Raw genomic sequence first — 13,137 nt, 5'->3', positions numbered from 1 at the left:
ACTTTTACTATTCTGACTCTTCCCCATCCCACAGGAGGGAGTGAGTGAGCTGCTGTGTGGTGGTCAGCTGCCCACTGGCATTAAGCCACTGCATACTGCTAAGGTGCTTCTTAGCATGTCACTGTCAGTGGAATGCTCTTCTTCCCAAGAAAGACTTCATGGGGAATGATAATGCTGTGATGATGGCAGTGGTGGTCACTGCTGTTTGTGTAAATGTCTAAGAGCTTTTGATACCTTGTTTGCTTGTGCAGACTTTTATCCTGTTTCTTAGTACAGTGCCTGTTCATACTCTAATTTGGAAACAAGCTCAGTTTCCAGGGGGTAGAAGAGAATTATGTGGCAGTACTGTGTGATAGGTGTTGAGAAGGACTTAAAGCTTGTTGCAGTATCTGCAGCTGGAGTGTTGTATCTTCCTTCATTCTTGATCATCTATATTTGGGGTAATAGATATTTTGAAAGTTTCATTCACTGGTTTAGTTTTACCACTGTTCTTACCTCCCACTGTTACATATCTAGTGAGTGTGCTGACTTTGCAAGTACTTGGGTGGAGAAGTTTCCACTTAAACATGCCCAAACCACAGAAATAAATTGTAGTAGCTTTTTAAAATTGTACAGAATATTATACCATAAATAACTAGTGAATACACTATCTGCAAGTGCAAAATGTAGTTATGATGGAATAGCCTGTGTGGTTTTATTCAGTTAATTTTTAAAAATGTTTTAATTTGGTGACAGTAAATATTTCTAAAGGCCATTTTAACAGATGTTTCAATGCATGTTAACTTAAAACCAGGTTATTTTGTGGCTTCAGATTGCATCAGGTGTTTTTTTCCCTCTCTGTTATGCTATTCCTTTGTCTTTGACTCAGTAGAAATTTTTTTGTGCTTTATCAACTTTTGTCAGCTGCAGCATCTGGCAATGAGAATGTTCAGCCTCCACCATTAGCTTATAAGAAATGGGGTTTACAAGATGTGGATACGATTGTTGACCATGCTAGTATTGGTAAGCATTTCTGTTTAATTTCAAGTATTTAAAAAAATGAAATAATGTTTTTGTGCAGTTAACTTCGGGTTGAAAGTACTTAGTGATACCAGTTGCATAGAAATACTGAGAGAAGGTTGTCATAATGAATTATCTCATTAACCATTATCAAAAATATATTTTACTTTCTTTTCTGTTCTGATTGAGCCTTCCATCTTACAGCTGTAACTGACTTGTTCTTTGTTGCTTGGGAAGAAACAGCTGAGAGAGATCAGATCAGATGCAGTTTTTTCCATTTCTGTCTGGTGAAAAAACTGTCTGGCAGGCAGGTTAAGACTGGTGGGGGTGTTCCCTGAGTCTAGCACATAAGGAAAATTGAATTTGAGATGGTTCCTTTCCAAAGAGGACAAATTGACTTGTAGGCTCTCAAAGACTTTTACCCTTCAGGAATTTGCAGAAGCCTCAGTTCTTGTCAGAGAGGCATATCTGAGGGACAGTAAGCTTAGTTTCTCTTCCACCCTTTCTACAAAAGCAGCTAAGAGGTCAGAAGGCTGCTATCAAGGCAGGTGAAGTGAGCTTGGTACATGTATTTTTGCTGCTCAACTCTGCTGAATTTTTTTTCTTCTCAACAAACCAGATGTGCTTTATAATTAACCCAAGGCCATTAGGTTGTTTCTGACACATTGTTTAGCATTTCTGTGGTTAAAGCTCTTCCTCTTCCCTTCCCCCTGAATGTTGGCTGGTCAGTCAAGAAGGCAGGAGTGTATTTATGCTTTTGGAGCAATTGCATGCCTTTGTTCTGAATGTGTAAGACATTCACTTTAATGTTTCTGTTAGGCATCATGACACTGTGTCCTTTTGATCAAATGAAGACTGCCTCCAATATAGGAGGATATAATGCAGCTATAAAAAACAGTCCACCTGCCATGTCCCAGTATGTTACTGTTGGAGCCAATCCTTTCACTGGGTTCTTTTTTGCCCTGGAGGTATGTACTACAAAGCTGACTTGCTGAAACTTTGAATAATTAATCCTTCTTTTTTCTGTATGAGTGTTTCTGAAGTATTCTTATGTTCATTTTATGCTGACATTTCCCCCTCTTGATCTTCTGAAACTGGAATGGTTTGGAGTGGATGTGATAGTAATGTCTAGCATGGCTTCCTGCAAATGAGAAATTTTATTTTCTATCTTACAGTGAATGTGACAGTCAAGTAATTTTTTAAAATTTGTTAATTTATTGCCTATTACGTAACTTACCTGTTTTTGAAAAATTAGGTTGGTATTGTGTGAACAATGCATCTTAAGGATTTTTGGAGTCTCTGGCCTTTGATTGTGTGCAAACATGACCTGAGTACATTGTAGTGATTTCTTGTAGGAGAAAATTGCAATTTATGCTTAACATGTAGCATATTTACATCATTTTCTGTTGTATGGGAGGAAAAGGATGTCATCGTAGCTGTGTCTTGTACCTTCAGACCCTACATGTGTGCTGCCCTTATCAGGATTGAAAGTTAATTGAAAATGCTAGAATTGGAATTTTTACTTTTGTACTTGCTCTTCCAAAATGTTTGTGAAAAAACTGCTTACATGGTTATTTGTAAGGATGCCAAAGCCGTACACCGGCTAACTCTGTGATAGATCATACACAGGGTTTTTTTAACTTCTGTTGCAGACAAACATACTGAGCTACCAGTGACTTGCAGGAGGATTTTGAAATTGTAAAGAGATGTCAGAATGGCTTTTCTGGGGGCAATGAATTAAAATTTTGCAGTCTTAAAGCTATGCTTTCTGAGCTGAAAGTCCATAGGAGGCCTGAAAACTATTCTGCAGTTGAGTTCAGTGTAAGAACTATTTCTTGGCTTTCTAAAGGCTTTGTTCCTTCATTTCAGGGTGGTTCACAGCTGACTGTTTCTTGACTTTCTAAGCACTGTATTCCTTTCTTTCAGGGTAGCTCACAGCCACTGTTGTCTCACGTTGCCTTAGCCGTTGCAAGCAAACTGACTTCAGCATTATTTAATGCTGCCAGGTAATAAAAAAATATATTTTTTTTTAGTTGTGGCTTCATAATATTTTGAGCATTTTTAGGACCATTAGTGTAATTCTTCTTACATGTTTTTCTGTTGCAAGTGGCTGGCTTGGTTGGAAGAGTAAGCATGAAGAAGAACCTGTCCAAAAGCAAAAACCAAAAGTGGAACCTGCAACTCCATTGGCAGTGAGGTAAGTTTGTCAGTTGCTTTAGGTCTCTTGTGTTTTTAATTATTTGGATTATTTTGAATTGATGAACATGTGACTTTAAGCAGTAGTGATAGTTTGCAGGTCATTTGTTTTAAGCTTTGTTTCTTTTCAGTTTATCATTCTGAATAATGAAATAATTAATGAAATAATCTGAAACAAATAATTATTCATCTTTCCCTTCCAGTGTGTGGGTTCACTGTTACTCTACAGTCGTTGCCTGACAGTGCATGACAAGGCAATCACTTATCCTACTTTCTGAACTTTGCTTTTGCAGTAGGACTTAGGCAGAGCTATGATACATCTTGGTAGATAGCACAAGAACCTTTTTCAATTTGCTCTTAATTTTACCCATACCTTCTGTTACCTTAAAAAAAGAAATCTTAATCCTTATAAGAAAATCTAACTATTTCTGAAGAAAAGGATGTGTTTAGTGGTTTTGCTTGATTATTATTATTTCTTTAGGTTTGGACTTCCCGACTCCCGTCGCCATGGTGAAAGGATATGTCTTTCTCCATGTAACACTTTAGCAGCAGTAACAGATGAATTTGGAAGGGTAATTTTGCTGGATGTTACAAGAGGACTTGCAGTTCGCATGTGGAAAGGTATGGTAGTGATATTAGGATAACAAATAATATTCTTCAAAACACTGGGCTTATGTTGAGACTTATGATTTCAAATATTTTACTACATTGGTTCATTTCAAACCAAAGTCAGGTGTAACATAAAGTCCATAAGAGTATTGCTGCAAATCCCTGGAATACATGGCCTACAGTTAAAATTTGGTCTGTTTGTTTTGAATGCCATAGATTTTTCTGAATTGTTTTTCTTCACAGACTGTTTCCCAACAGAAAGCTTTTGACCTCACAATTTTTTTGGAAGAGCTTTAGCTTTATTCTCCAAGGTTCTTTCTCTTGATAAGCTCTAGTACCCTCTTTAATTCTGCTGAGAAGATAAACAATTTGAAAAATCAGTAAGAAGATACAGAGCTTGTTAGATTCTCATTTCATTATGATGACTGCCCAACAAGGAACTCCTCAATTTCTTGTGTTGGTGTAATGTCCAGAGTATTGACCTGATGTGTCTTGGGGTTTTTTTGTATCTTCTTCAGAGGAATTTGTTCCTCCCCAAAGCTTTGTCATGGGCTGTGTTTGGCCACTCTCTGGGGGGCCCTGTTCCAAGTCAATGGACCAGAGTTCTTTCCAGGAGTCAGGAATTGCACAATTTGAAACAAATCTTAAGATTACAGCTTGATGCACTAATCATGTATTCATTTCTGCACACTAAGGAGCTTCTGTCTTCTCTTACAAAGGATACCGTGATGCAGAAGTTGGTTGGATACAGACTGTAGAGGACCTTCAGGAGAGGGAAACTGAGAAGATGGATTCTTCTCCTTTTGGAAATGCACAGGGTCCAAGCAGGGTAGCTCAGTTCCTTGTGATCTATGCTCCAAGAAGAGGTATTCTGGAAGTGTGGAGTACACAGCAAGGGCCTCGGGTTGGAGCCTTCAATGTGGGGAAATACTGTAGGTAAGAAACAGGTAGCAGGTAGGCATGGTGGCTGTGCTGCTGCAATACAGTGATATGTGGCTATGCCAGGGGTAAAAGTGCTAGTGGTGCTGGCAAGCACTTCTTGTGCTGCCCAGTGTTTCTACTGAATGCAGCTGCTTGTTCTAGAGATGGGAACTTAGTCATATTTCATCACCCTACAGTCTTTTCTGATAAAGGTGTTTAGCAGTTATTAAACCTTAGCTTTATAATACTTTTTGCCATTTTATTTAATGTGTGGGAAGGGGAGGTTGCTAGTTTTGTTATTCTGTATAAAGGCTTGTTTTTTTGTTGGTTTCAGGTTGTTGTATCCTGGTTATAAAATAATGGGTCTAAACAATGTGACCAGTCAGGGATGGCAGCCCCAGACTTACCAGATCTGCCTTGTTGATCCAGTCTCTGGGAGTGTAAAAACTGTCCACGTACCTTTCCATTTAGCACTGAGGTAAGGACATTCTGTGTTCTGTATTACTAATTTCATTATTGTTTTTGGAAACAGTTGGAGAGGGTAATCCTGGTGTTCCTTTTCAAGCTGAATAGTACTCTGTAATAGTGTCATTGGTTCGTATGGATTAACTTGATTTTCATTATTGTGATGTTACCTTAAAGTAGCATAAATAATTTTAAAAATACAGTTTAATTGAATCATTGCTTTTAGTTCTCTTCACTCATACAATTAAAAATTCTTTTCCTTCAGTGATAAAAAGAGTGAACGAGCAAAGGATATGCATCTAGTGAAGAAGTTAAATGCTTTACTCAAAGCTAAAACCTCAGATCCAGGTAGGTTCTCCTGTATAATTTCTAAAGATTGTGTGTTATCAAAGGGTTCTTGGATTATCTGTCCTGTAAGTGTGCAATCACAAGTATGATTGTGGTGCATTCTGACAGCTCTATGTGCTATTATGATCTTTAAGTAGCTCGGGGTTTCTGTTAGTTTGTTTCATTTTCCCCAAGCTTTTTTTTGGCAGCTTCTATAACAGTATCTTCATCTTTGTCATGAACCCATATGCCCCTTAACTGTTGTGCAGGTTGACTTGCTCTTCAAAAGGCATTTGAGAAATATGAATTGAAATTGTGATTGTCTTTGTTTGCAGATCTAATTGAAGCTGAAGCAAAGGAATTAATACTTGATATCAAATACCCTGCTACAAAAAAACAGGTGAAGATTTAGAGTATACTTTAATATTAGAAAAAAAGTACTGCATTACCAGAGTGCTAAATCTTTCAAAATATGGGGGTTTTTTTTCCCTATATTTACTTGAAGCAAATAATTGAGCTGTTTAGGGTTGCTGTATGTTTTTTTCTGGGTAGTTTTTTTACAACATATTGACTAGAATTAACTTTGACTTGTGACTTCTCCAAGGCATCATCCATGAATAATAAAAAGAGAGAAGACTTTTCTGTAGGAACAAATTATGCCACAAGTATATGTGAAGGTGAAATACAGATGAAAAATTGTGGTCAAAGTTGTGCTATTGTTGGCTTAACTTCCATATTTGTACAATAAGATTAAGTGAATGTTTAATTCTCTTGAATATCTGCTTAACAGGCTTTGGAAAGTATACTGACAAGTGAACGTGTGCCACTTTCATCTCTCACAAACATCACTCAGACATTAATGGATAATTTAAAAAAACAGGGTAGGTGGATTTTGCAAATATGGAGAGGCATTTGCACTTGGTCTGCAGTGCTGTAAGACTGTTGTAGAAATGTTCTATTCCACAGGAAGACTGCACTTAGTCAGCTTAGTTTTGATACCAGATATCACAAGATGTTGCTTTACCGTGTCTTTATTTAATGCAGACTGCAAATAGCTTGCTAGTAAGTATGCTTGGCTGTGCTTGCTGTGTGCTTAGTAACTTGTAATGATATATTTTTAACAAACCCAACGAAACAAACCCAACAACAACTGCTCTGGGTACTTGTGTCCTGTAAAAGCTTCCTTTAGAAAGAAGGTTCATAGGCTTTTGCCTGTAAATATTTTAATTTATTCTCTCTTCGAGGAAGGAAGTAAGGATGTGGTGTGGTCTGTGAATTTTAATGTACTTGAAGCACAAAATCCTTACCAGTGAGGGTCTGAGGTGTGACCAGATGTCTAGTTGATTTGGTTTTGTTTGTTGTTTTTGGTTTTTTGGTTTTTTTTTTTTTTGGTAGATTTTGCTGAAGTTTAGCAAATACTTCATGTTTTACTGGAGATTTCAGAGCCTGTGTCAGGGAATGTCATTGCCAATTCAAAATCTTATTGCTGAAAGTCTACGAGATTGTTTCTTTGAAATTACACGTTCATATCTTTCTAAACTGGGCAAACTTTGTGCTTGACCCATTTTAGAGACCCAACTGGCTATTGAGAATTAGAGTGGAGAAGTATGTGCCTGCCACTTCCTTTGCATGTGCTAGAATTTCTCAGCAACAAAAGTCTGCTTTGTTGTTGTTGTTGTTATCACTGGATTCACACTGCCTTGTTAAAAGATGAGGCTTTAGCAATAGCAGTCAAGAAGTCCCTACCACTGTTGTTTGCAAGTGCTGAATAAACCATTTGTCCATTGGAAAGGCTGTGTCCCTTCTCCTGCCTCAGTTGAGAATGTGACAACATATTCTTGTAGTTTCAAATGCTTGAGAAGAAATCCCTCCTTCATTTCTATCAGTGGTAGGTTTTTCTTATCATTTTCTTGAAGTATATAGGGGAGATCAAGAACTTCACACATGCAGTTCTCTACCTAATTTTGGTTTGGCATTCTAAATCAGTAGTATTATCCACCTCTGTTGGAACTCCTAAAATGTCCAAAGGAAAACAGAAACATGCTTTTTAACACTGAGGAGAGGTTGATGGAGACTATGGTTTCTTGGTGTGTTTTTCATCATTAATCTCTTGTTGTCAAACATAACATTATTTCCCCACAGTCAGAATATACAACAAACTTGACTAATGTTCCAGCCTTCTAATTTCACAAGAGTAGGGTCATATTCCTCCATTCTGTCTAGTAGGTAAAAGATAATATGCAGAAGATCCTGGGCTCTGTGAATGCTGTGGTTGTGAATTCAAGGTCAAGTGGCTCTGTGCCAAGCTCCCTGTGTTTTTCTTTTTTTTGGTAGGATTTTAATAGCAATGTATCAAAAGAATTTAAGGGGTTGTAGGTGAAAATCATGTTTAGAAGCAGTTTCAGGTGAAAATTATGTATTCAGAGGAATCTTTCGTATAGAAAGGTCCTTTTAGGATCTCTCAAAAAAGCTTTCTTTAATGACGAATAAGTTGGAATAAAAGAGTTTTTCTGGACACGTTTGTGGTAGTTTCCTATATTCTGTTTGCTTTAATTGTTACTGGAATTTGAATGTCAATAGATACATGAAATTTCTGAGACTAAGATTGCAAAAATACAGAAGTCAGTGTCTTGCTGAGATGAAATTTAATTCATATCGATAGTTATCAAGCCTTCTTCAGATGCAAGGAATATGCTTGAAGTGTTGTCGCAATGAATAAAATATTATAGTTTGTTATTCTTGATGAAAGAAAATAGGAACTGTATCTCAATTTTTGACAATTTCTGGTTTGATCTTAAACCAGGAAAAGACAATAGATTTGTCTTTGTTCAGTTCCACATTGTCAACCTCCAGTTTAAAAACAAGCCTGATAACTTTTTTTAATACCTCTTGTAAAAATAATTCCTATTTTATGCTGCTCTGAATTGAATGTAATCAAAAAATTACAGTGAGTTTCAGAAATCCTCCAGTTCTGTGCATGTGTTTCAGTATTCCAGGCTACATATTCAAGTTCAAATGCAGTTTTATTTCTCCTCAGAGCTGGAGTGTGTGGATGAAGGACTGCTGCAGTTCTGTGCAAACAAGTTAAAGCTGTTACATCTTTATGAACTGGTTAGCAAACTAAATTCCCAAAGCATACAGAAAGAGACTCCACCTTCAGATAATGTGAGTAAATCCAAAATTCAACTGTCTTTTAAAATCCAGTGATTATTTAAGCATAAAAACTCATTTTCAAAGCCTCGGATAAAGTAAGTATGTAAGCAAGTTACCCATTTTTGTGGCCTGGAACTTTTAATGAAGTAATTGTTTATAATATCTTCCCTCCAGCCTCATAATTTATCTACCTAACATTGTTTAGGAGTCACATGAAGTTGAGATAGAAATGAAAATAAAACCACAATCTCCTGTTTTCAGTCCTTTATCCAAAGTACATAGTGTGTTCTTAACTTTGGTTTTGAAGGATATTTTGGAACCTGTAGAAGTTAAAACTTTTGATGCTTGTATAGCAGCATAATTTGGCTTGCTTTTGCTATAATTTGTAAAGCTGCTTATATATTTACAAAACCATACTGGTATTTTATAAGTTTGTGTACTTGGTGGATGATTGTTATGCTATGAGCAGGCTCTAAAATGAGAAATGTATCTGTTCTGGTCCTTAAAAAGGAAGCTAGACAAGCTCTTCATTTGAGCTATGTGAATAGCTTATTTGGAGAATATTCAACCATTTTGGCCCTTCTCAAAGACATTTTTAGTGTTCAAAATTAAATATTTTGACTCTCTTGACTTTTTTTAGTTTTTGCTATGGTTTGGAAACCCATCTGCATGTGTAAGTCTTGAGGGTTTTTTTATTTTTACTTTTAAGGACTTAGCTAAACTGCTTCATCTTGAAGAAAAAGATTTTCATAGGCTTGAAACTTTACTGGAGAACTACAAGAAAGAAAATACTCCAACTACCGCTCAGTTGACTGATGAGAAGGACGATGTGTTGTCTGTGAAAATGTTCTTGGAATATCTGGAATATGAAAAGGATGTGATTACTGTAAAAAATATGGAAGATGGAGAATATGTGGCTTTAGGTAAGAGCTATTGAACTCCTTATCACATTGCTCAGACTGATTTTAATCTAAGATGGTATAAATATTTTAGCCTTAATTTGAGGACCGTAGCAACCTGTCTTGCCTTGAAGTAGTGTGTAACTGCTCCTTCTGGACTCTCACATTTAGGTGGAGGGCAAGTCTTTATACCTCAATAAATATTAATTCAAATTAACTACATCTGTGGGTACAATTACCCTGAAGCCATGTAACCACTGTTCATTCATTTATTAACACTACCAAGTTGAGCAGTGGTGACTGGATACTTCACAGAGCAGCTGTACCCTGCTGTTTCTTTCATGGTTACAGCATACTAAGAGTTGAGTTAATGGCAGGGCTGACTTTTAGCCTCAGAGATGGGGGGAGCTGACCAGAGGCAGCACAAGGCCATTAGGTGAGGCAACAAGGACCCCTAATTTGTGGAGTTGAGATTTTCAACCAGGTCCCTCTAAGATGTCCACTGAGTTCATTTAGTCCATGACTGTGGGCTCCATCTGTTATAGTAGTCCTCTAGGGCAGGAGAGGTGGTGTGTGCTGTTGCATTGCTGCATGCTGAAACCAGTATTGGTTCTGTCACTGCTGTGCTTATCATGTTGTATCATCACTGCACTTTGCCAGATTCATCAAAATTAAGTTGTCATTAATCTGGCTAATTTTTATTGCAATACCATTGATATGACATATAGCATCCGTAGTAGTGATGCCATACAATGTTATGTAGCAATTAACATCATACAATTCAAACCATTGGCTGTTCCCACCCAGAATCAAATCCCCTTGAGGTACACTTCAGGCGTTCCACAAATGGGTTTGCTTTTGCCTGAGGCAGGAATAACACAGACTCTGTTCCCCAGCATATTTTTATCTTTCTGTTGTACATAAGAGTTTTGATTGGGCAGGGTTAGTTTGATTGGCAGATCCCATAGTACTGACTAGCCAAATGACCTTAGCTAGACGTGTATCCCAGTGTTTGAATATCCCAGCACCCACTGCATTCCACGTGGCCTTTAGAAGTTCATTGTATCTGTCAATCTTTCCACAGGCTGGCTTCACTGTTCTGTGCAGTCTGAATCAGTCCATTTGCCTACATGTAATGTATTCCCTAAAGGGATTCCTTCCCTTCACACCTGGGAGGAGTTGTCTCTAGAGGCTGAGGACTTGTGCTCCTTTTCCAATTCTGTTGTCAATGCCCCCTTCGCTAGAAAGGGATCCTAGCCCTTTAGCTTCCTTACTCTCTTTTCAGGCTACTGGCCCTGTTATCCCAACATAAGAACAGCATACTCACCTGGATTATGGCTGAAATCTTCACGTGTATCTCGCAGCTCCCTCAGGGATAGGGATTTTTTGGTTACTGTCTCATTTACAAGTTCTTCCTCTTCTTCCTTCCTGAGTAGTGACCACCTCATTCTACTGCTCTCATGCTGGCCTTGCTTTGGAATAGCCTGCCTCATCCGCTTCCTTTTCCTGTTCCTTCTGCTGAGTGAGCTGACTTCCAGTGTTTCTTCTTGTAGAGTTGGCAGTGGTTCAGTGTCAGGCTGGTTTTCTAGCTCAGCCATTGTGCCTGTTGCTGGGTTCGGAGTAGCCACAGTGACTGTCACTTTCCCATCAGATCCAGAGGTCTTCTCTTCCCTTTGACTACACCGAGCAGTGTTGAGCAGAATGATGGTAATTCGGCTGCAGAAGGGCGAGGTGTAGGAAGGCATTTGGCCCCGGATGGGCCCTTGGAGGAGCAAAGGTGTAATCGCGAATCGTTCCCACTGGATGGCACCCGAGGGCCGGAGCTGGTGGCGGGGCTGAGGCCAAACGCAGATCGGTGTCACCGCACGGATCTTACCGTGCCATGAGCCAGCATTGCACAGTACCTGATAACCCGAACCAAACCCCCTGGGGTGGTAGAGCACAACACGGAATGTTTACAGCAATTTACATGTCACTTAACACAGCTCTGGCAACAAATCCATCAGCATTATGACCACTGACTATTAAAGTAATGTAATGAATGATTATGACAAATTTGTTTCAACATGCTCTGGTCAGATCTGTCATTATCTCAACCCTCTGTGCCCCTTGTTGGGCTTTAGAAAAGACTGTTGTGGTTTAACCTGGAAAGCAGGTGAACATCAGGTGATTCTGAATGTAACTTGTTCCTTTGTATTGCTCTCAGTGGGACCTGATCAATAGATTGCCTTTTGTATAAGTGTAAGGAGAGGGATTGTGGTTTTAGATGCTGTTCATAATGTCTACTAATTCTTGCTTCAGGCAGCTTTTTCTTCTGGAAGTGTTTGTGTGGGGAGAGTTCCACAGAGGAAATGTGTCATGCTCTGGAATCAGCAGGTTTTAGCCCACAAACCTTGTTGGTAAGATGTTTACTACATACTTCAAAAATTTGATTTAGTATTTTGAAACAAAACTTTGAAAGGAAAATTTCTGCATGTTGACCCTTGGATTACTGCTGTATTCAGGCTGTGTTCAAATTACCCACGTATTCAGTTCTTCAGTTGCTCATATTTGCATTTCCCAGTTAAAAGATATCAAAGAAAAAAAGGAAATATTCTAGTAGGAAATGTGGGTATTCTAGTGGGAATGTCTGGAATATGCATTAAGGACTACAAGTGTTGTAAAATTTTCAACTGTAATATTAATAACTACTAATGTTTGCCAAGTTGAACCTTCAAAAGGGAGTGTTTTGTAGAATGTCTTCCTAATTAAACCTACTGATTGCATTATTTAATTTCAAAATCTGTCTTAGAGTGCATTGTGCCATATATTTTTAACTTGCTATGTTAATATAATGGTTCATGGACATAGCATTTTTACTCTTTGACACAAAACTTGTTTGAGAAACTGTTTGCATTAGGTGTGTTGCAATATTAGCCTTCCATTTTACTGCTTCAATTCCATATTCTCTTTTTTTACAGTCACTCCTTCTCAATTTATGGCTTTCCAAGGAAAAGGATATTCTAGACAAACCAGATTCTGTCAGTTGCCTTCACTCTATGCTGTCACTTCTGAGCAAAATGAAAGGTGAGATATGCATTTGGAATACTTAAAGGCAACCGCAGTTATTATTATTAGAAATTTTCTACACTGACTAGGCTGTATTATCACTTTGGGTTTTCAAAACCCCTCTCACAAATTATGCAGCATAACTAGATGCTGCATGTTCATGGACTAACTAATCATGCCATGTTTTCACTCTCACTCTACACTAAGTTGACACAACTCCTGTTTGGCACCAGATCGTGGCTGTCCAGCTCACTTCCCTCACATATTTTGAATGTATAGTCTCATCTCTTTAATTTGTGCTGACTGGCTCTCAGACATCCTTGAGACACTGTTACTTTATCAGCATTTGTATACTGAACGTCTCTGTAACTTGAGTACTCTATAAAGTCAGTTTGCCATAATTTGGATTAGGTTGTACATATGTTGTACATATGAATAGATACTGATTCTCCTACCACACGTGCAGCTGATGTGGATAAGTCTGTGCCAGGTTTCCTTATTGTCTCCTTCACCACAGAGC

At 38.1% G+C, this 13,137-nt stretch overlaps 1 protein-coding gene across 7 annotated transcripts in view; it reads left to right on the top strand.

Moving 5' to 3' along the window:
• RAB3GAP2 (RAB3 GTPase activating non-catalytic protein subunit 2) overlaps positions 1-13,137 on the top strand; it is a 43,811-nt gene that overhangs the window by 18,695 nt on the left and 11,979 nt on the right. For 6 of the 7 annotated variants that reach the window (XM_048296750.1, XM_048296746.1, XM_048296749.1 and 3 more), the window contains 14 exons: positions 904-1,002; positions 1,819-1,967; positions 2,926-3,005; positions 3,107-3,196; positions 3,677-3,816; positions 4,524-4,740; positions 5,060-5,203; positions 5,456-5,538; positions 5,853-5,917; positions 6,308-6,398; positions 8,555-8,682; positions 9,380-9,593; positions 11,871-11,968; positions 12,530-12,635. In XM_048296750.1, the coding sequence (XP_048152707.1) occupies positions 904-1,002; positions 1,819-1,967; positions 2,926-3,005; positions 3,107-3,196; positions 3,677-3,816; positions 4,524-4,740; positions 5,060-5,203; positions 5,456-5,538; positions 5,853-5,917; positions 6,308-6,398; positions 8,555-8,682; positions 9,380-9,593; positions 11,871-11,968; positions 12,530-12,635 (1,704 nt within the window). The remainder of the gene's footprint in view (positions 1-903; positions 1,003-1,818; positions 1,968-2,925; positions 3,006-3,106; positions 3,197-3,676; positions 3,817-4,523; positions 4,741-5,059; positions 5,204-5,455; positions 5,539-5,852; positions 5,918-6,307; positions 6,399-8,554; positions 8,683-9,379; positions 9,594-11,870; positions 11,969-12,529; positions 12,636-13,137) is intronic. The other variant, XM_048296748.1, reaches the window with a different exon arrangement.

Source organism: Corvus hawaiiensis, chromosome 3 (genome assembly GCF_020740725.1).
Source record: "Corvus hawaiiensis isolate bCorHaw1 chromosome 3, bCorHaw1.pri.cur, whole genome shotgun sequence".
Taxonomy (NCBI): Eukaryota; Metazoa; Chordata; class Aves; order Passeriformes; family Corvidae; genus Corvus; species Corvus hawaiiensis.
This window is presented reverse-complemented; position numbering and strand designations above follow the sequence as displayed.